Here is a 24129-nt window from a genome sequence, read left to right on the forward strand (position 1 = left end):
CATATTCCTTATTAGCCTTTTTCACGTGCATGTCCTGGAGCATTTTTTCTAAGGATCACCAGAACACAACTGTGACCATGCTAGTCTTCGGGGCCTTAATTGTTACTCTTAGAAGCCTTTATCTCATGACGTCATATTCGATATTCGAAGGAAAATTTTGCAATTCGTACTGGAAAATTTCAATATTCGCACACCTATAATTAATATGCATGGCAGGTGGAAACTCACTTGGTTGATGTGCTCTGCCCCAGTCCAAGTAAAGCTGCATGTGTCGTTGCAACACAGTACATGTAATGGAGAGTCATCAGGGGAGCAGCCCACGGGATAAATCATAGAGCGCAGCAAGGTGGCTCTGGGCCCCTCTGCCCCTTCTGCAGAGCCAGTATGCATGGTGGCCACTCGCTGGGCAGTGTCAAGCAAAAGCAGGGCGGCATGGTACGCTCGGCCAGCCACAGCACGCATGAATGGGGTAGAGCCCTGTGCATCCCTAAAAACATAATAAAGGTCTTCTTTTATTCTCTCCATGCACACATGTTGACACACATTTCATCTGCACGCCTGTGTTCCCGTGAAAAATAATACCTTCTTCTGAATTTTGCAACAAGATGTTTGTCTTACATGTTACACTTTGCAGCAGTCTGTCGGGCATTATTTGGCAGTTAGTGCACAATAGAAAGATACACGTGAAAGATATGATAAAAAACGTATAACAATTTTGAATGATCATCATGCAAGCCAAGAAGAGTTTGAGCATTACTGTCAATGGATTCCATTCAATGCGTGCTTTGCTTCGGAAAGTCAGCTCACAATAGCAAGATGCATAATGTTAATGACAGCATTGAGACATAGTTACACTTTTCTTATATAGAGGTTCAACTGTATTATGCTTTATGCCACTTTCGCTTTTACCTCCCTTTGTTGCTCATCCTTGTGGTATGTTAAACGCATACACCCATCAGACAGCAAGAACACTTGAACAAACGAATTAAATGGATGGTCTCGTACCCCCTGCCCCTATCATAAAGTGTACCATTCGGTTGCCCTTTGTTGAAAATGGAATACTGCAAATTTACCTGACAAAACACGCCACAGTTATTAAATAACCGAATTAAATTGATAAAGATTGCAGAGCATGCCGCGATCTGTGTTGGCAACAATACGAACAGCCACGTCGCCCTGCGGGTACGTCCGTGATAGGACACAGAAATCGTCTGCTTTTGCGCGCGCTAGTGCATCGGCGTGAGCAGACGACTTTCAGAAGTTACTGGGCACCGCGGCAACTCTCGTACATTCTCTTTCAGTTCTCAGGTGAAAAATGCACATTCTAAGAAGTGGCAAGCATGGTGGTTTAGAACAACTACGTTAATCCTCAGAGACAAGTTAAAAGTCGCAGGACAACTCCACCCACAATCACAAATCTGAAGTCGCCGGCCATCGGCACGCACTGTCGCATTACAGCTACGACCAAAAATATATTACGCACACTTCCATTACACTCACCGTTGTACACTGATTATGCTTCGAAATGAAGTGTCGCTGACGACGTACATGGGGAAGGAGTGCGTGTTTATTTAAAAACTGCATTAAATACTCACGGAAAGAAAACACGTGACTTAGTTTCCACGTATCTGAGTATGCGCCACACTATCGGAGACCGCACATTCAATGCTCGGACTACATTCTCCGCTTGCGGAGGTATATGCGTCAGTGATATTTGATTCATATTTGCAAATTTGATATTCGAAGTTTTGGAATATTCGTAAAAGTTCGAATATTCAATTTTTTTCGAATATCATAGCAGCTTATTACAAAGCTGTTGCGGAATTTGTACTTTGCAGGAACAGTGACGGACATGTATAGTAGAACAGCTGGAAAGCGACGCACGGAGCTTTCAAGGTACGCTCATTTGTGAATGCGTCGCTACACGTTCGGTAACCGAAATTGAAACTAGTACAGAGTTGTGTACAGCCGCCATTTTAAAGTCCGCCCCAGCCAAACGCGAAACCGCAGTACGCTTGATGCATCGTCAGCATCGTCATGGATTGGCAACGAAGGCCTACAGTTCGGTGGAATTGCGGTTAAATATCAAAATTTTGTTGGCGTTGAGCTGAACACAGCTGTTCATCGTGCCATTGCATGTACAGCCAGAACATCGCGTCTCAAACGCGTTTTTTCGGTTTTGATTTGTGGTAGTCAGCAATATGTAAGAGAATTATGGTCGTGTGCGATGATGGCGATAATCAAGAATGGGACATGACAATACTTCGACATAGTTTCTCCAACTCTGGCGCTGTGCGACCGTATGTAAAAAGTGCTAATTAGGACGACAATAATGCTGCAAAGTCATTTAAAGGTGCGCTAACTGTTGTTGGAGATGATAGCAAGACGCATATAGATTTAAGACTGACCCGCATGGAGCGATATTGCGCGTGTCGGCGTGACGTTTTGAGGGGCGCATGCAGATTATCGCCGTGAAATGAAAGAAGCGCTGAACACAAAACGTCGCGGAAACAATCACACGTGATGAGCACAGTCATACAACATCGTCGACAATCGCGGTTTTACTGCACTAATGATTGAGGCTGTTCCAAACTATGCGTTACCGTCGGGAGACTATGGTCTCACAGCGCAGTCGACCCGTGTAGTTTCTTGCCCACACGACAAATGTGGAAGGCATTGTCAGTGCAAGAAGAGAGCACTTGCCACCTTCATTTTCCTTCTGAAATGTGCTCGTTACTATACCATCCCACACGTCTGAACATGTCACTGCTCTTTACTTCCATTCTGTCTCTTTTGCCAGCACTTACAATGCCAACACAGGTGTTTACTATTGTAAAAATAATTTTACTGTACATGTGCAATATGGCATGCACATAGGCATGCATGGGGGGGGGGGGGGGGAGATATGTTTATTGAAAAAAGAAAGGGAGGGGCATGCATGGCATGTAGGCAAGCATGTATGACTTGGCATGTGTCCTATGCTAAGCCAGTACATATTCCTTATTAGCATTTGGGACATTTTTTCTAAGGATCAGCAGAACACACCTGTGCCCATGCCTGTTTTCAGGGCTTAACTGTTACTCTTAGAAGCCTTTACCCTATGACTTGATATTCGATATTCGAAGAACAACCTTGCAGATATTTGTATTCTATTCGTATTCGAAAATTTCAATATTCGCACACCTCTAATCAAACTGAAAGAATAGCACCACAACAGATTCACTTGAGAACTGTCCACTATAACTTGTGAAGAAAACATAATGTTACCTTGCACACAATAGCTCCTGCAAGTGCGGCTTCAGAGCAGCAGAGTCACACATAAGGAAGAGAATGCTCAGTGCAGGACACCCTCCTACCAATTCTCCTGCTCTACTGCTGCTACCACCACTGGTCTGTCCTGCAAAAGCAGAAGTGTCAAGGATTGGTCAAAAATGCATGTTTTCACTGGACGTACACCACTGCTACAACAAATGGACAGACAAAAAAAAAAGACTTAAACCTAGTAAGCCAGCATACAAGAGACAGAACCAACCAAAACGGTATTCTGTCACTTTTGGTGCTACACTTTAAAATCAACCAGAGGTCAGTGATGCACTGAAGGAAGACTTGCCTGTTTTGCATTTTGCATGTATTTTGCAAAGTTTGCCCATCATTGGCTGCAGCCCTGACAGTGTTGTGAGGTATTGTTGTGAGTGCTGTGAGGGAAAGCAAACACCTCTAAAAGTGAAATGCCCCGCTGAACTGAAAAACTCCTTTGCAAATCTAGAGAAGAGAACCTTGATGCGTGAATATTTCTCGCAAGTAAATGTGCAAATGTGTGTAACAGGTGTGCATGTCACAGATTTCTTTGTGTAGACCGAAGCCAGCTCAGTTCTCGTTTCTGTCCCTTATGAAAAAAAATTCGAGCAGGTTTGTGAAAAAATACAGGCTGTGTACGAGGAATACGTTTTCTCAGAGTTACTGTCGCGTTTATAAGGGTCTGCCTCCATGTCCACAATATCTTCAGGGTAATAAATTGTGACTATGGTAACGGCTGTCAACTTTGATAGGTTTCATTCTAACCAGTTGCACTTCCCTAGACCCTGCTGAGTGCCTTTCAGGCAAACAGTGCAATGCAGCAAACACAGACTTGTTTATTACATACCTGTCATTTGTCTTGTTTATTACATACAGCATAATTGTGTACAGTCGTGCCTCCTTAATATGAACCCCGTTAATATGGACAACTCGAATTATGGACGATTTTTATGTGGACCGAACTTTTCCAATGCATTTTCGTCTCGTTAATATGGAAACTCGCTTTTCGGACAATGCACTGTCCAGCGAGGTACGAACCATATGTAGTCCATGTATTTTTGTCTCATTATTATTAGGGCCTGACTTTTTAGGGTTAAACCCGTATCTGCCCGATATTTACCCCCGAACGAAATCTGTAAAATTCGGGTTTAACCCGAATCTACCCGAAAACATCCGGGTCGCGTGGCACACTCATAAGCGTGCATTAAAATAAACTTTGATAACATTGCTAAACATTAGTTCTATGTTAAGACAAATTTTTATTAAACAAAAAAAAAATCACCCGAATACACCCGAATTCCTGACGACAGAATATGCCGTAACGGGATTTAACCCGAATACACCCGAATTTTCAAATGAAAAATATCACCCGATCTTTACCCCCCGAATTTGGCCAAAAATAAAACCCGAAAAAGTCAGGCCCTAGTTATTATGTACGATATCTGTATGAAGGGCAACCCTCGCCCCACATTCTACAGGAGAACGTTTGAAAGAATGATGTCCCGTTGCTTAGGGAGCTAGGTCCTCCCTTCACGGCTGTCCACAAGAACTGTAAGAGGAAATGGGGTTATCTCTGGACATGAAAGGCCCAGAAAATCCTGTATGACGTCATGGCACGTCCACAAAACACGTCCACGAGCGACTGATCCTCGTGCAACGAGTTGCGCCTTTAGTTAAACATAGTGCAGTCGCTCAGCAGCTTATGAGAACAGAGGTGGTACAGTTGGCAAGGCAAGTTGTCAGACGACTTGACCAATGCCAAGCCAACGGCACGTACATGTTGAATAACAGGCAAGGCAAATAACAGGCATGCATGTTGCTCGGTGCTACGTGAGCAGTCTTAAAGCAAGAGCGAGAGAGAACAAGCACAAGTCAAGACTGCTCACTTTTAGGCATAAGGGAGGGCACTAGTGAGCAGCACTAGTACACACGTCTAACACTGCTGTATGGTAGCATATTTCTCATGTTTGAATGACAAAGGGGACCACCTCAACACCACAGAAGGATAATTTGTGACTTTACGTGCCGGGAGAAAACTACGGTCACGAGCCACGGTGGTCGGTGATTAATTTTGCCCCCACCTGAGTGTTCTTTAATGTGCTCCAAAATCCTAGCGCACGATGCACCAGATTTAAAGTCCCCCACAGAAGATGGAGTGTTTAAGCAACTTCTACCGCTGAATGGGAATCTATTATTTGGTCCATCTCATTCAATCTAGACTTTCTGAAGCCTTGTCAGCAAATGCTGCACTCATCATTAAACAACGGGCATCTGTACCTAAAAATGTTGTTTTGTGGCCAGCAACCATAATGTGCAGGCCAATATAACCATCATAATGATTTCCAGAGATCCTCCTCCACTTTCTGTTGGTGCTACACTTTAAAATCAACCAGAGGTCAGTGATGCACTGAAGGAAGACTTGCCTGTTTTGGCAGTACCACGTCCAGTGGCATGGTCAGTCGAAGGTTCTGGAGGCCAGCTAAGAGTTGGAATGTGAAAATCTGCTTCAGATTCTTGGGAATCAAGTCCAGAGAGACTGAGGGCTGCTGAAGTTGCACGTCGCATTACCTCACATAAGGACATGCTGGAGAAAGTATTTTCGTTAGCACAGCTTCACTTTGCCTGCCAGAGATAAATTGTGCTAAACCAATTTCAGGTTCTTCACTTTAACACAAGCAGAAGCAGGATAAAGCTCTCTCTTGGTGCATAGAACACCTTTGGTGTGGTTTTAAAAACAGTGCAAGTGACGTAACAGGGGGTGAAGAGGCTCGAAGGCAATTCTCTACTGGCAGTTCTGGGAGCTCTGACTGTGAGGACTTAACATTGTCTCCGAAAAAATACTTTCACCTTTGTGAAAATATCGTGCACATTTATATGGCCTCAATAACATGGTTGAAACATGGTCTAAAAAAATTGCTTCAAAATCTCAGATGACCACAAAATTCTGTGCATATTTTTACTGCAAAATTATTCTGTAGTCAAATCCACACCGAACAACGCATGGAGCAAAGATTAAGACCACGAGGTAAACTACAAAGTTTGAGAATACTAGCTCTAATCTTCAACGTATTTGACAAGATTGTTCAACTTAAGAAGGAAAAGGAATTTAGTCTGTCAGCTCTCAAAATATTACTGCGCCACAGATAGGATGGCTGGACACAGAGAGGTTACACTCCCACCTGCGCCAGATAATGTCATCCATCATAGCCTCTCTGTTTCCGTATTGGCAGTTAAAGGGGCTGCGACAGGTCATCCCAAGTTATCGCAGATAAACGTAACAGATGGTTCTTTGCCCCAATGTGAACCTGCATTGAAAGTTTCACAGCGAAGAAGTGGAAGCAGAGAAAATGGGCACCACGAATACCAAAACCCATGCGGCTCTGACGTCACAGCCCTCGCCGCCGCCAGTGAGGCAGCGCACGAGAAGTCATGTGCTTACAGCTGCCAATGGGAATGGGCTGTTTGGGAATGTGTTCTAGGTCTTGTATCTTGCTAAGTATGACACGTAGAAGAATAATTCTTCTTCCCTCAGTATTCTGGTGTGCAGCAGAATGTTTCCATGATGTAATAAACCACATCTATGAAAGTGTCCCAACCCCTTTAAGACTGGTCACATGACATTACGCTGCAGCAGAACGTGCGCTCCCCTATTGATGGCATGTGGTGGCGCTGCAGTATTTCTCCTGGTGCGCCACTGTGCCTCCTTAACTCAAACGGCGCATGTATTTGACAGGCTAGATTTCTTTTCCTTCTTAAATTGAACATGACTATAGTAATATTTTTAATTTGATTCAATATTCAAAGGACAATTTCAGATATATTTGCATACAATTTGTATTGAATTACGATTGAACCTCTATATAACGAAATTGAAAATGACTACACCTTACTTCGCTAAATAGAATAATTCGTTCAATCGAACTTGCTGAGAAACAACACTCCACACACCGACCCAAGCAGGCGATTCTAGTGTATATTGTTTTGTCACACTCTCCTATGCAAGCACAGAGTGCTCATAACTTGTGGATAGCAACATCGCTTCTCTTTTTGCCCTTGGACATGGCATCAATTATCCCAAGTTTCTGGTCAACTGACAAAGCCTTTAGTTTTCGAACTGCACTAATCGCAAAGAATCACAGGAAACGTATCGAAATACAAAAGTGACACGGGAACAACCGCTTGGATTACATAGCAGAAGCGATGAGATGACTGCCCGATCTTCCAATTACGCCATTCCACGTGACAACGTAAAAAAAACAATAAGAACGCACTCTAATGTTGACGTTACTCATCTCCCTCACATGGGGTGCCCACCCAACACCAACTAGACACAGAAGACATAAAGTACATAAAGTACAGAAGCGGGGAAGTTGGCATGTCATAGTAGCACAAGTAAACACACCAACAAGGACGCAAGCACAAGAGAGAAGTGACAGACAACAGAAACTGCGATACAGAGCCCCTCTGGAAGCCTTCTGTAGGCCTTCTGTAGATACAGCAGGCCTACTGTATTTCAATATTCGCATACCTCCAGCTATAGCCCAAAAGCCTCTGAACCTAAATGGAATTCACTCCGATGTTTGGTACAAAATATATTTCAAGGGCTTCGTCCCCTACACTACAGGGCCAAAATGCTTCAAGATGTCTAGTCCGTCTCTGTACGAAAGAAGCTGATATAGCAAGTACTGCTTGCGACACGGTTGTCTGGAATTGTCTGGAATCACTTGTCAGTAGTTCTGTGGCCAATATTTCCTTGGTTGCCCTCAGAAATGTTGTTCCAATATTGTATTTAAAGAAAGCCCATATGCTGCAAGTGTTTCTTACTCAAAATAAATGATCTTGTAACACCTGGAGATTTGAGATAGGGTAAACCACAGGGTGCTGATTTCAGACAACCATGTCGCAAGCAGTACGTTGCCACAGACATGCCTTGCCCACTATGCTGACAAAGGGGGATCATGAATGTGTAGCTCCAAAAACTTACTTTCTGCTAGAGAGTACTGTGATGCTCGAGGAAGGAGAACTGGATAGCAAGTCAAGAGATTCCAGGCCATTGTTGGTGTCTGCACAGAACAAGACACAAAGAAACAATGGGTTTACTGTGCTTGTATAACTGATGCGGTCGAGCCTGTTTATTACGATCTGTAATATAACAATAACTCTACGATCAAATTTCCACTTCTCGTAAGTTCGCCCATTGAAGCACATCTAAACACAACTTGAACTGAATGACCGTGATGAAAAAACTCACAGCAAAAGCAATCACGATTTTCCCAGCTGCCAATATACGCACAAAAATGGAGAGAATTCCATTCTTTTTATTGAAAGTAAAGGCAGGAAGCCCTATCAAGAGCATAAGATCGTGAGAGCATGGTGCGTTTAACTGTGCATGACTGATGAGGACTAGATGCACACACTGCAAAGAATGTAACAGCAAAGCCTCGCGCGAGGAGTATCCGACACTACAGGTTTTCCTGTCCATTTTAATCCAAATGCCTTGTGAAATAATCCAAGCGCCATTCAATTTCATCCGGCCACCATCTGAAAAAATCCAGTTGCTATTCAATTTAATCCGAGTGCCACCTCAATTAATCCACAGTGTTTTTAAGGAATATAACCGTGTATTCACACGGGGGACATCCCCGCAGAATATTCTACAGACATGTAGTGGAAGGAAAAGTAAAAAGCTGCTGATGGGACTTGAGTTCTACTGCGTCTTATGTTGAGCATTCGCAATACGCTGAGATAACGGGGGTTGGAGCAGAAATACAACAGACGACACCACCATTGGTCATGTCGTCTGCTAAGGAATGTCTTGTGACTGATCTGCAGGATATTCTACGCGGTTAGCAGAGCGCGAAAAGGCATGATGCTCATAGCAGACGATACCAGTGTTGCTGTCGTCTGCAAAGGAATACCTTGTGACTCTGCCACAGGATACCATATTCCCTGCGGTTTGAAGAGCACGGAAAGACATCACGCACATCCTGCAGCTTAGTCACAAGGTATTCCGTAGCAGACGACAGGGCCAATGGTGTCGTCTGCTGTGTGTGTTATTTCTTTTCGTATTCTTCTAACCATGCGGAATATCCTATGGCTCAGTCAGAAGACATTCTGTAGCAGACGACAGCACCAGTGGCGTCGTTTGCTATTTGCGTTTTCGACGACCTGTAGGTGTCGCCCCGACCATTCAAAATGGCAGACGTATCCAGGTTGATTCTCCGACCCAGCTTGAAGTTTCTGGAGTGCACTGTGGATTCCCGGTGTTCCAGTGAAGGCAAACTGGTATTAGACGCCAATCACATACCCCTTGTGGGCTTGTGTGAGAAGTCGAACGACAGGGCTACAGCCGTCGCTTACTGCTTGCGAACTTCTGGCGGGTTTGACCATCCCCACTTCGTGAAGGTGGCATTCCCGTTTACTTCCAACGGGACCCATGTAGAAAACACCATGTGTTTGTGTACAACAGGGAATTCCGGAAAATGCAAGCATACTGCTGCTGTCATCATGCTTTGCTACAGGTAAGGTTGTGTTTTGAATACAAGACGTCACGAAGTACTGATGTGCACGAAGTCGACTTGCCACATATTTTGATTGAAAGGAAGTTTTATACGGCCCGATATCGGCAAACAGGCGTCAAGGAAACTACTGGGACTTGCTTCATGCGACTACCCGCTGATTTTGAGATTATGCTGACCATTACCGCGCGGGTCGTAGTATTCACTGCGATGTTCTCGCACATTATCAAAGGTTTTATTGCACCTCCAAAAAGCGAACAGACGCACCCGTTCGTTTGTTGTAACACAAGTGACAGTCACTCAGTTTTAGAGCTAGTACAATGCTCTCTGTGTAGGAATGGCATTGGCTCACTTCAGGAAGTGAGTTGTACAGACCTTCAGTACGCCTGGTCGAAGAAGAGAAAGGATGTACAGCAGATGTACGACGCAGTGCCTCTGCAAGACTTCTGTCACGTGAAGCCAGAAAAGACACAAGTGATAGAGCCTGAGAAGCGGACGGAAATGACTAAGAACTTTCGACGGTCTTGCCCAGAATCTGCCATCAAAAAGCACAGGTATGCTGTCTTCACATTGGAGCGCTGCACGAAGTTATAAATTTTCCCTTCACTCGCACAAGAAAACGAGTCAGAAGAACTGCTACAAGGGTGCCAGGATTGCAAGCTAACAGTGAAAAAGTATTCTGTATGCCAATTAATGGAACTGTGACAAGTATTTGGTCACTGCCTGTAACACAGGGATTTAGTATAACCATGCAACATACTTTTAACAATAATGTGTGCTTTGTCATTTATCTCTTGCAGAGGAAACCAACCCACCACCTCTTCTCTCTCTCCCATGGCTCAATAAGGAGAATTTGAGGAACCAGGATTGTCGACTGTTTGTGCCATGGTTGCGGAACATCTATGGTTCTACTGATGCAATAGCTAGGATTGAAGAGGCAACACGAAGGCAGCATGAGGCGGGGGAGTGGCATGACTATCGACGTGACCTGGTCACCGCTAGTGTTGCGCACAAGTGCTTTACGAAGTCTTCAACGTTGCTGAAGTCAGCAAGGCCAGTGAATTTAAATCCACTGATGGCAGTAATTTTGTGAACAAGTAATGTATGCACGGCAGCCATGCGAGCTGGAGTCACCAACGAAGCAACTGCCAAGAAAGCCTACGTTGAACTTTTGAAATCAAGAGGACACACCGTGATGATCCAAGATGTGGGGCTTTTTCTATCCCAAAGTTTGCCCATCATTGGCTGCAGCCCTGACAGTGTTGTGAGGTATTGTTGCGAGTGTTGTGAGGGAAAGCAAACACCTCTAAAAGTGAAATGCCCCGTTGAACTGAAAAACTCCTTTGCAAATCTAGAGAAGAGAACCTTGAAGCGTGAATATTTCACGCAAGTAAATGTGCAAATGGGTGTAACAGGTGTGCATGTCACAGATTTCTTTGTGTAGACCGAAGCCAGCTCAGTTCTCGTTTCTGTCCCTTAATAAAAAAAAATTCGAGCAGGTTTGTGAAAAAATACAGGCTGTGTACGAGGAATACGTTTTCTCAGAGTTACTGTCGTGTTTATAAGGGTCTGCCTCCATGTCCACAATATCTTCAGGGTAATAAATTGTGGCTATGGTAACGGCTGTCAACTTTGATAGGTTTCATTCTAACCAGTTGCACTTCCCTAGACCCTGCTGAGTGCCTTTCAGGCAAACAGTGTAATGCAGCAACACAGACCCGTTTATTACATACCTGTCATTTGTCTTGTTTATTACATACAGCATAATTGTGTACAGTCGTGCCTCATTAATATGAACCCCGTTAATATGGACAACTCGAATTATGGACGATTTTTATGTGGACCAAACTTTTTCAATGCATTTTCGTCTCGTTAATATGGAAACTCGCTTTTCGGACAACGCACTGTCCAGCGAGGTACGAACCATATGTAGTCCATGTATTTTTGTCTCGTTATTATGTACGATATCTGTATGAAGGGCAACCCTCGCCCCACATTCTACAGGAGAACTTTCGAAAGAATGATGCAATGCAGGGCAATGATGTCCCGTTGCTTAGGGAGCTAGGTCCTCCCTTCACGGCTGTCCACAAGAACTGTAAGAGGAAATGGGGTTATCTCTGGACATGAAAGGCCCAGAAAATCCTGTATGACGTCATGGCTGCTCCAAACACGTCCACGAGCGACAGATCCTCGTGCAACGAGTTGCGCCTTTAGTTAAACATAGTGCAGTCGCTCAGCAGCTTACGAGAACAGAGGTGGTACAGTTGTCAAGGCAAGTTGTCAGATGACTTGACCAATGCCAAGCCAACGGCACGTACATGTTGAATAACAGGCAAGGCAAATAACAGGCATGCATGTTGCTCGGTGCTACGTGAGCAGTCTTAAAGCAAGAGCGAGAGAGAACAAGCATAAGTCAAGACTGCTCACTTTTAGGCATAAGGGAGGGCACTAGTGAGCAGCACTAGTACACACATGTCTAACACTGCTGTATGGTAGCATATTTCTCATGTTTGAATGACAAAGGGGACCACCTCAACACCACAGAATGATAATTTGTGACTTTACGTGCCGGGAGAAAACTACGGTCACGAGCCGCGGTGGTCGGTGATTAATTTTGCCCCCACCTGAGTGTTCTTTAATGTGCTCCAAAATCCTAGCGCACGATGCACCAGATTTAAAGTCCCCCACAGAAGATGGAGTATTTAAGCAACTTCTACCGCTGAATGGGAATCTATTATTTGGTCCATCTCATTCAATCTAGACTTTCTGAAGCCTTGTCAGCAAATGCTGCACTCGTCATTAAACAACGGGCATCTGTACCTAAAAATGTTGTTTTGTGGCCAGCAACCATAATGTGCAGGCCAATATAACCATCATAATGATTTCCAGAGATCCTCCTCCATTTTCTGTTGTATCAAAGGATCTTACCTCCCAAAAGCTGCGGTACTTAGGGAGCACGCTTTTGCACTTTTGCTATACAGTCTGATTTAGATGGATCGTCTGATGTGATACTCTTCCTGCCCGGTGATTTACTGCACAAGAAGTGTCGATGGATCACATGGTAGGGGTAGCAAAGCACGTGTTTAGGGGGCTTCAAGCTAAGGCTGAGGCTAAAAGATTCTAAAAACAACTCCTTCCCAATGCATCAGCAGGATCATGCAGGTGTGTTGGGGGAAGGTACTACCAATTTTTCACCAATTGTCAAACCAAGCACATACCCGAGTTTTCATTCTCTTTGTTGGATGCTGGAAAGCAGGCAGACACAGCAGCATGAAGAATGTTACGGTTGCCATCACAACGTTCAGCCAAGATGTCTTGGAGATTGCTTCCGCTCTCTGTCACACATAGAAGGACAATATCAGTCTCTCTCACTCTGCTTAGCACAACCATTACTTACCACTTTCTAGTGAAACAAGCGTTTGTCGCACGGATTCTACATCATTTTTGAGGATGGATGCCATCAGAGATTGATTCTGTTAAAGGAACATCACAATTACTGAAGGCATTAAAGCAGCGACATCTTTAAACTGAAAGCACAGTTTTAAGAGGTGGTAACTTTACAATGCAAATTTTGTTGCACAGAGGTGAAAATAGGTCCTGCGAAGAAACTTCTCAAACATGCATCAAGGATATTTTGTACTCCACGTTATTTCAAACGTCGTTTGCGATGTTATGCCCAACCCAATCGTGAACCCAGAGAACATGAATATCACCAACTCAGTTTGAGAACATAACGAATCGCTGCCTTTTTCTTGGCTGCGTAGTCAACAGGAAGGGCACTGATCCCCTCAAAACAACAAGACTTGTTTTGCCACCGCCAAGGAAATGGCATCGTTCCGTGTCGGTCACGTTTCCGCACACCATTACGGTGGTTCGTTCCTTGCACCTCTTTCTTCTGGCAGAAGTATAACTTTTATAAGCAATGAACTTATGAATATTAAGTAAACTGAACTCTTAAAGGTGACCTGTAAAGTAAAGGTGCCCATCACATGACAGCAGTGCACTGGCACTTCCTAGCTGATGCGTAGTCAGGAGTCTGGCGTGACCGGGCAATCTTATTCGAAGAAACTCTTGTGCACGTTCATGCTCGAATTTCCAGGCGTTTTCCCCCATTGAAATACAGATGGCTTTGCCAGGACCCGAGTGTCAGTTCGAAACAATGGGATTGCACTGTATCATTTGTGTCAGGCAACGGCAGACCTCCAACAGTTCAGACTAATCGAGTAACCTGTGTAAATGTTGCAGATTAATTGAAAACCTTATGTAGTTCCTTAACGTAAGATTCTGCAAGAAACAGATTATTCTTATTGAAATGGCCAATTCATATTGCCATATTGCAGTATCCCAGATTGGCGGAAAGTCAGGGGCTCTAGTCATGTTTATTTATTTATTTATTTATTATATGTATGCACAAACTCAGCCTGTTACCTTCAGAGCAAGCACTATGATGGCAATGTGGTTCTTTTGGTTTGCATGAGCATCCCTCAGGAGGTGTACACCAAGGCCCAAAGCCTGCACTGGGGGAAGATCCAACCAGCAAGGATCTCGGACTCCATCCAGGCAATCTTTGGCTAGAGGGTAAAGGGCACTGTTGCCATCACGCAGCAGAGCCAGGCTCTCACTCTGCAAATGAGTCAACACCTGTATATTAAGCTCCCAAAAATATCCGACCGAGGCATGATGATACAATGTTTAGTGTATTACAATTGCAAAAAAGACAGGAATGCAGATTCACACAGACAGGGCAATGCCATTTGCAAAAGCTCAAAGCTAATCGAGGAATAAAAAGAAAATTGTCAGAAATTCTGTTCAGTCTTTCATATCAACTTGCTTTTTCTTATGATATGCTTAATATTGTATTATGCTGTACATATCAAAAGTCATGAATACAGTCAAACCCCTTTCGAATGAAAGCTTCTTTCACAAAAGACTGGTATATAAATTTTTTTTTCTCCATGTGGCCTTACTGGCTCCCATAGGGCTGATGTGCGGTTTGAACATTTATGATTTCCTTTATAACAAACGTACATGATGAAGTGATTTTCCTGTCAGCTCCGCTAAATCCATACCTATACAACTGCTTTTTTTTGCAAGTTTTGCAATAAAATCACAAATGATACACTGCAGTATTATGTTGCCTCAAGTACATGGATGATGATCGTCACAGTCCCACAAATGTCATCCATACTAGGAGATAACACTATGAGAATAAAGAAGCCCTTACTTCTCCTGCAATAGTGAGGGACACCTGTCTTTGGTCCTGTCCCAGGAATGAGTGGAGGTACGTAGGGAATGGACTGTCTTGCTCCGCTCGACCCGTGACAATATTGTACACCACATAGCTCAAATGGCCTCCATTGCGCACTACAGCATGGATACCTGAAAGGGATTACATTTCAGTAAGGCAAAACTGAATAAGTCAGTCTGCACAAGTATGCACCAATGTCACAGGATGAGTGAAGAACATCTGGGAGAATTAAAGGAGCATGGACGTGACATTTAACGTGGTTTGAAACCAGCCTTGTACGTAACTCATTACTGGGTAAGAAGTTACTGTTTTGAAGAACGAAGTAATTACTTAGTTACTCTTCTAAAATTTGTATCGAGTAACGCGTTTAGTTACAAAAATGGGTAACTCATTACTGCAAGTTACTCGTTACTTTTGTTTTTTTCCTCCCTTCTCCTTTTACTTCAGCATGGACTACCTTCTGAAATGGGTGCACCATCCTTATACTTTGCGCGTGGGGTCCTGACCTGGATGTTGAGGCAGCGGGTTCCCCATATCCATGTCACTGACCACATACAACCTTCTGTAAAAACCACCTCATGGTCTTCCTGATTTTGCTGAGGATGCATCATGAGGTTATGAGGACATTTTCTGCACTTGTAAAAGCCATGAACCTGACCTGGCTTTACGGCTTAACTCGAGTCATAACCCTCGATTTTTCTCGCACTTGCTCGCTTTATATATATGTGCGAGTTCTGGAGTACGGAGGTCCACTCACTTAGCAGAGCTCACCTCAGCATCACCATGGCCTGCGTTAGACGATATGATCAGAGTGAAGGAAGCAACAGGCGATGCTAATTTAGTATTTGTGTGCCTTTTTTTGCTTTCTGAAAACAAAATGCCTGAGTACCTCATCTTACTCAAATTTAAAGAAATACGTAAAGGTAAAGTAACGGTAAGGCAAAGGTTTGGTTCTATCTATTGCACATATAGCTACTGTTTGACGGCATTCGGTTACAGCTCAAAAAGTGAAAACTACTGCTTTGCACCAGTGCCTTCTCTGCCACCTGGGTTGGACGACTTTAACTGACGCGTTGTCCATTTGCCATTTGGGATCGCTACACACACATGTCCAACAAAGGTGCCTGTTGCTTCTAGTGCTTACGTTGAGCACTTGTTCAGTGTCGCCACTGATAATATCTCGCGAAACACTAATATAATATCTAATATCTATAATAACTAATATCTCGCACAAAAATGACCGGTGGATATTTGGAGCACCAACTCCTACTGAAATTAAATTCAACGTGAAATATCAATGAAGATAAAAAGATGTTAATTTCACAATTGGGCTGTGTTAAACATCCTACATAAAGGAAAAGCAACTCGTTACTAACGAGTAATAACACGGTTTCTTTTGACTTTTCAGTAGCAAGTAACATATTCAGTTCCTTTTCTCGGTAACGTGTACTAGCCTGCATGAAACCCTGTTTCACTCGTTAAGGTGTCCCTCAGGAGCCACAATGAAAAATATGTTAATTGTGCGGTACACAGTGGGCTCCCGATATGCCGAACTCGCTTAAGCCGGATTTCCGGATAAGCCGAACAAATTACGGACATTTGTTTGTTTTTCCCATAGACGCCATATAAAAAAATTCCGCTTAACACGAACAGACACCGCGGGCAGGCACGTGATGCTGTGCTCAGCTTCCACCACCCCCCCCCACGCGGGAAAACTCTGTGGTCGTTTGGTCCCTATTTGGGCCGACCACACACAGCCTTTCCTCCTTTTGCAAGTGCATCATAACATGAAACCCAAACTTTGTGGTGTCTTTTGATGTGCAGGCATTCGGAATCCCTGCGGCACGTGTGATTGCGCAATTTGCGTGCAGTCGCGGGGGGGGGCTGCCGTTGGCGTGCAGTTGGGGCCCATTCAGTGGGCAACCAGTGGCTTAATAACGCTTCAGTAGGTAGCCAAACTGGCAGGAAGTAAGTTACTGTATGCTGCCATGTTGCCAATATGCCGTTTCACGATTGCTACCCTGTTTTTGACATTTTCTATGACACTTTTGGGTCCTTCTGTTAAGATGAACTTCTGATAAGACGAACAAATTTCCGTGGTCCCCTCGTGTTCGTCTTAACGGGAGTTCACTGTATTGTCATATTGACAAAAACACTTGCAGAGAGCGGCCTCAGACAGATGGCTTTATCTCTTTGCATGCCGCCGGCAACTCACACGCTCATACCCACTTTTGCTGCACCAGTCTATGTCACATGACCACCCAGACAGGGGAACTGCTCATGTCGCGAAGTACCCTCCTCCTTCCCTTGTCCTCTTATAAACTCTTTCAAAGCATGAAATTTTTTTTTGAATGTGTGAACAGACGCCCTGCACGCACGCTACAGGTCACCTGTGCTCCTCATGCTTTTGCAAGAGTTCATTATATTTGCTGCAGATCAGCCTAGGAGGCACTCTATCCTCCCCCAATTTCCCTCTCCTTCCTGCTGTCCTGTTTCCATCTCTCCACGTGTGTACACCGCTCGCAGCTGCAGTTGCCGCGTGGCGCTAACATGGAGTAAAAAAAAAATTAAACATTTGCTGCAGAACATTTGTTGAAGCAAAAAATTTAAAAAATTATGGGGACCACCTCATTGCTTCTTTGAGACCACCTTAAGCCTCAGCTCATTAACTTAATTCAGTGCTTCCCGAGAGATATATATATATAAGATACCGTGTTGCACCGGGCCAGGCTCGTGCTAGGCCTGGGCCCAAAAATGCAGCCCGTGCAGTGCTCTATGCTCACCCATTTTACTGTCTCAAGTTCCCATTCTGTTTTATTTTCTATCTTTTGTACAGCTGTTTCTACAGCTCTGCTGAACCGCTCTCATCCATGTGACACATGGTGAATGTACAGTGATATCACACACGGTGCACAACCGGTGCATTGAAAGGCCAAGATTGTGACCTGTGTCACATATGATAGCAGCATGCATGTTTCAGGTCACTACAGAGCTTAGTTACCTTGGGGGTCTACAGCCATGGCTAGGATATGTGGGTCAGATGGGATGCACACCCTCCGTGGCGTCCTCTGCAGGCAATCGGGGAGGCGAGGCATGGTTCCTCGCACAGGTTGCAGCTCATCACGTCGCAGCAGACGGCACTCTGCCAGAGGATCTTGTTGAGACTCTCCATCTTTGCCAAATCGCACTGCCACATAGGCGCCATCAACCTGCACAAATTTCCCCTCTCTATCAGGCTTTAAAAAAGTGCTAACTGTGGTCATTTTAGGACAATTATTACGCATTGTTGACATTACACACAAAAGATTTGAGGTAGATATGAAGACAAGTTCAGTATATCACTAATGTAACACACTATTTTTAGCAGACTCAATGTCCCCAGTAGATAGTATCTTCTGCATAACAGAACAGCAGAGCGCAGAGCACAAAACAACTAGAGGTGTCCGACTATTCAAAATTTTAAACATGAATCAAATATTCCAGATATTCAATGTGCATTCAAAAATTGTAGATTCAGATTAGGGGTGTGCGAATTTCGAGTTCTCGAATTCCAATCGCATATCAAACGCTTGAACTATTCGATTCACGAATCGAATATCCAATATCCGATTTTTCGTATACGTCGAACCTCGATATAACAAAACTCACGGGGAACGCAATTTCTTTCGTTGTATCGAACATTTCGCTGTATTGAATTGAAGGTCACGAATCATGATCTTCGCGAGGCCGCGCGCTGTACATAAGCGTAGATAACTCCCGCTACGATACAGAAAAGTTTTTCTTGAAATATTATAGCAACTACAAATACAGCGCAAAACAGCACTTACGGCATTTTATTCTTGCGTGAAATAGCCAGTTATTCGCGTCTGCGTCATGCCTAGAAGATGCACTGTCACGCATTGTTCGTACGCCCCCAAAGCCTCCGCAGCGTTCTCCATATCGTGTCGCGATCCCGCACACCTTCCAAGCACGTCTGTGGCAGTGCGTCTTCCATAAGGCTCTTCGTTGCTACGACATGTTTGTCCCAGTCAAGAAAATCTGGCTGATTTCATCACGTAGGCCACCACGCGAACAAAGCGTTTCCCACACACACGCGTTGGCGCCTTATGTCTCGTCTCTTTTCGTCCTGTACTTGGCTGCAACCGGACAGTTCAAAACCAGCGCGAAAAGGAGAAACCTCCGAAGGAAAATCTCAAACCTTCCAATGACTCAGACTTCCTTTTGTAGGCACCAGATTCCTCCCGACCCTAATCGCACGTGTCATCCTTCGCCGCAGGAACAGGACACAGCTTTGTTTTCGTGACCCTGAAATCTGCTTTGGGGTCATAAACCTTATCTCGTTCTTTCGCTGTATCGAGGCAGCGATTAAAGAGTGTTTAGTTGTAGCGGGAGTTAAAATACATTGATCTTTATGGCCCTCTGCCAGGGAATCCAAATCATTTCGCTCTATCGTGAATTTCGTTATATCGTGTTTCGTTGTAACAAGGTTTGACTGTATTCGATTATTCCAGGAATATGAAGGACACAACCCGAAAGTGGGCTTCACCTGATGCTTCCGTGCATGAGATGAAGCCTGCTTTACGAAATTGTTCTTGCTGCAGGACCAACACAGGCGGGACAGTGTTTAGTTTAAGATAACGTTGTCCAAAGTGAGTTTTGTAGACATCGTCTCTGAAAAGGGTGGCGCCCCTCCCACATGCGGTTTAGCGGTGCCGACGAGGGACCTTGATTTGATGTCTGTGAGGTTGCCTTTAAAAAGTTAGGACTCTTGAATAATGACTACAGCCCACGAACAAGAAGGGTGTCTTAAAGATGTTCTTTACGTCTAAAATTTCAGTAGTGCAACTTCCTTGGGCAAGTGCAAAGAAACTAAAGGCTGTTCATGGCAAGGCTGGGGCAGGATGCCACTTTGTTTGTTTCACAAATGGCCTGTGGTTGTCTGAAACAATTACAGCCTCATCTGTATAACGTGCTACTGCCTGACATAAAATTTTGAAATGGTGGTAACCACTCCAGTAAGTGTAGGCACACCTGAAAAGCAGGAAGCACTCTCATGTAAAATTAAAGAGTAGAGGATTTAGGAGAATTCCATGTCTCTCTTGTGACAGCTAATGCCAGAAAAATTATACTAAAGCCATGGGCTACAAAATGGAAACTTTTAGTGTGAAAGTCACACACTGTAAATTTTGCCCGAATATTCGATATTTGATTCGGTATTCGGAATTTTTTCCTCCATTCGATTCGATATTCGATTCGACTTAAAATATTCGGATTCGCACACCTGGTATGAAATTTGAAAAAACTTGAATACTGGAATTCAGATATTTCCAGTACGTATTCAAGTTTTTTCAAATTTCATACCAGCTTACTACCAAGCTGTTGCATGTTGCGCGCCTGAATTTGTTCGTTGTGGGAACACATGAGCCTTCAACACCCAGGAATCAACGAAATTCAAATATGTCAGGAAAACGGTAAACACGCAGGAGGTTCTAGGTTCGACCCTGGTCTCAATATCTTTTCCCCCTCCCGAGTTATTTGAATTTCACCGCTATTATTAGTTTGTGATGAGAATAGTGAAGAAAGAAACATACTTTGAGCACCCGTCCTACAGGAACATTCTTGACATCTTCCACAAACACAACATCCTTGAGGTGCCATTCCTCTTCATCTCTACTCCTCTGTTCCAGAATGTCTAAGGAAGTGCTGTTCTTGTGTTTGCGTTTGTGTGGAGGAAGAGGGCTTTGACCAGAAGAAGGTTCACTACATGTTGACGAGGCTGGCGATGGAGGAGGAGGCATCTCTGTGCGGTCGCAGGAACCTCCCTTGTCTGACTGTGCTTTAGATGCCTCACAGGGTTCTCCCTTCTTGTCACTGCACCAAGACATAAGGTGCTTCAAGCTCTATTCAAAAATGCCCCAAGAAATGAACAGAAAGAAAAAAATGCCTCAAAACAATGCTGTCCTGCTCTTGTTCTGCAGGAATTTTGGGCAGGACAGTGCCAGAGACATATTGCTATGCAGAATATGTGCAATTTGTGTATGCCTAACCTGACACAGTACATCTCAGCTTTGCAGCTCTCTCTCCAGTTTCATGCTTGCTCACAGTCCCTCAATGGCCCCTCACTGTGTCCCAAATGAGGGGGAATATAACATTTGGGGGAAATGGGCAAATGTTTTCTCACTCTTTCTTACAAGTCTATCTGCCTCTTTTTTTCTTTTTGTCCTAACTTTGCCTTTCCTATTTAATAATATCCATATCTCCCCTGCTCTGCAGTACCAGGTAATACCACGGGTTTTGACTTTTGGTAGGAGAGTGTTGTTGCAAAGGCGAGTTTTCTCGTGTGCCAATTGGCCCCGCAACTGGCATGTGTAATGTCGTGTGTAATGACATGTGTGCTTGCGTGGCGTCGAGGATGGGATGATTGCCTTTCACACTGATATCTTAGCCGCTCATTGTCCTGAAAGTCAACCTGCGTTTATCTGGACTTCATTTATCCGGATCCTGCGCTATCCGGACAAAAAAGCATGGGGACGAATTTCTCCCCATGTATTTCGCCCTCGTTTATCCGGACTTCAGCTTCCGGACTCGGACGAGAATTCCAGGGCACAGAAGTGACTATACCCAACAATCGGCTTCAATTATCCAGTCATTGTCTACGAATGACACTTGGCCCACAACTAGTCAAGCGAGGTCGAGAACCCTGGTTGTGGCCTCCCTTTTACTGACACAAAGACGGTGTTGCTAGGAAGAATTTTCTCCCTTTCCGACTTTGCACGTTACACAAAAGTAATACACTGAGCAGTCTGGTCATTTCAGACTGAGAAGGTCCGCAACGAGGACCCCTGCGCTGGAATCACAGATGACGATATCGTCAGTGTCGTCGCTTCCGATAGTGTTAAAGAAGAATCTGATGATTAAAGCGTGGATGCACCGGCTGTGACGCTAGAAAATGCGCGGGCGGCACTGAGAACAGCGCTGTTATTTTTCGTGCGACAGAACAATATTTCGCAAGTCAATGCTATTAGCAAAGGTTTACAAGAACTGGATGCGTGTATTAGAATGAAACAGATGACAATGGATAGTTTTCTGTGTAATGGTCAATAAAGATGTCCTTTTAGGATCACTCTGGATTTTCGTGTTTCACTTATCCGGTTCCCCCGCTATCCGGACATTTTCACAGGAAATGAAGCCGTTCGGATAAACGTGTGTCGACTGTATATATATATATATATAAATGAAGAAAAATAGCATACGCTCTTTGGCTGCACGTTGAACATATGTTTATAAGTCCCAAACGTCGCCACACCAGCATTGGACAGCTGTTTCGGCCTTATTGGGTCTTCATCAGCAATGCGTAGGTGGGCGACGTTTGAGCGAGTGGCGTCGGAAGGTCACGTGGAACGTGATGTCCTCCCGTCAGGGTGAGTGACTCACCTCTGAAAGCCCAGTGCGAAGCCAGTAAAGTATTAAATGAAGAAAAATAGCATACTCTCTTTGGCTGCACGTTGAACATATGTTTATAAGTCCCAAACGTCGCCACACCAGCATTGGACAGCTGTTTCGGCCTTATTGGGCCTTCATCAGCAATGCGTAGGTGGGCGACGTTTGAGCGAGTGGCGTCGGAAGGTCACGTGGAACGTGATGTCCTCCCGTCAGGGTGAGTGACTCACCTCTGAAAGCCCAGTGCGAAGCCAGTAAAGTATTAAATGAAGAAAAATAGCATATGCTCTTTGGCTTTGGCTTTTTTTTTTATCTATGTGTTAAATTGCCCATTAAATAAATTAGTTTTTGTTAACATTCCTGTAATCTGTTGTCCAAGTCTTATTATTTCACTTTTATTCAACTTCGTAGCCGTCTGATATATTAACCTATTTGTCCTATATATATATATATATAATGTTTACAGTTTGATTTTGACTCCCAGCCGAGTAAAGCTGTTTCGTCCTACTTGGGACTCGTCAGCCCGGCATAGGGAAGTGACCACGGTATCAAAAGTTCCACGCGAAATAGTGGCATAGTCTGCCTGTTATTCGGTGGAATACATGACAAGAGCAGACGCCAGATGTTGAGAGTATGCCGGAATTCCCTCGCTGGAAAAACAAGATGTTACTCCCTAATAACCAATGAGGGTGCGACCTTGAGAAAAGGAATGCTCTCGGCCGTACCAGCGTCTCATAGTTAGAGGGTGTCTGGAAGGCACCTTTCCTCCTCTCAGCACCGCGCTCTCACTCCTCCGCTTAGGGAGCGATGTCTCGCCACTGAAGCTTCTCCAGTTGCGACAGCAGCAGTGATCTTTAAAATGGGTTTATTTAATATCTAAGCACGTTTGGGAGGAAAAGATTAGCTGGATAGATTGTCAGCCAATGAGGTTTTATAGATGGGTTCCCAGGTTTGAGGTGGAGGTCTGAATCTAAGGAGGTCGCACCCACATGACCTGTGCTGCTCCTGCATGTATTGGACTCACAATGACTGTAGTGTGTCATTTTCCTGTAATACATATTCCCTGGGCATACCTAAGTATCTTGAAGTGGCAGGTATCTGGAATGCCCCAAGCAGCAGCCAGAAGCTGCCCTACTCTAGGCACACCACCTTGAGTGGTAAAAGCCAATGCCCCTGGGTGGTACATCGGGCTGTTACGCATGCACACCTGCGACCCCACCACAATTTCGCTCGCCTGGCTCATGGCACGCTGCTTTTTGGCACGGCAGCTCGCCTTCTCCCATAGTTTCTTGCGCTGACTGAATGGCAACACGCCCCTGAAAAAGACAAGTGTTGTACACATCTCTGCCATGTGCAATATCACATGTGTATTGCAGGCACATTATCACTATAAAATTTGTCAAAAGAAGTTTAACTATATACAGTCGCCTACCAATTTTTTGGACCCAGATTTTTCAGATATGCTCGATTATTCGGACGCATTCACGGAAAGGCAATGGGCCCCATAGAGTTAAGGTATAGTAAGGTACATATAGAGGTACGTCCAAAATTTCAGATGCCGTACAGCTCCGTCACTAGATATTCTGGACAGGCTTTGCCGAGCCCACGAGCGTCCTGAGCGGTCGC

The 24129-nt window shown here is 44.4% G+C and overlaps 1 protein-coding gene across 3 annotated transcripts in view; it reads right to left on the reverse strand.

The window, feature by feature from the left end:
• The window catches only part of LOC135388521 (E3 ubiquitin-protein ligase UBR5-like), a 272129-nt gene that overhangs the window by 183017 nt on the left and 64983 nt on the right, over positions 1-24129 (reverse strand). For all 3 annotated transcript variants that reach the window (XM_064618109.1, XM_064618108.1, XM_064618107.1), the window contains exons 11-21: positions 23577-23819; positions 20655-20934; positions 18065-18272; positions 15040-15194; positions 14244-14438; positions 13213-13288; positions 13034-13150; positions 8282-8360; positions 5721-5881; positions 3268-3397; positions 229-487 (exon numbers count right to left, since the gene is read on the reverse strand). In XM_064618109.1, the coding sequence (XP_064474179.1) occupies positions 229-487; positions 3268-3397; positions 5721-5881; positions 8282-8360; positions 13034-13150; positions 13213-13288; positions 14244-14438; positions 15040-15194; positions 18065-18272; positions 20655-20934; positions 23577-23819 (1903 nt within the window). The remainder of the gene's footprint in view (positions 1-228; positions 488-3267; positions 3398-5720; positions 5882-8281; positions 8361-13033; positions 13151-13212; positions 13289-14243; positions 14439-15039; positions 15195-18064; positions 18273-20654; positions 20935-23576; positions 23820-24129) is intronic.

Source organism: Ornithodoros turicata, chromosome 3, assembly GCF_037126465.1.
Source record: "Ornithodoros turicata isolate Travis chromosome 3, ASM3712646v1, whole genome shotgun sequence".
In the NCBI taxonomy this organism is placed as follows: domain Eukaryota; kingdom Metazoa; phylum Arthropoda; class Arachnida; order Ixodida; family Argasidae; genus Ornithodoros; species Ornithodoros turicata.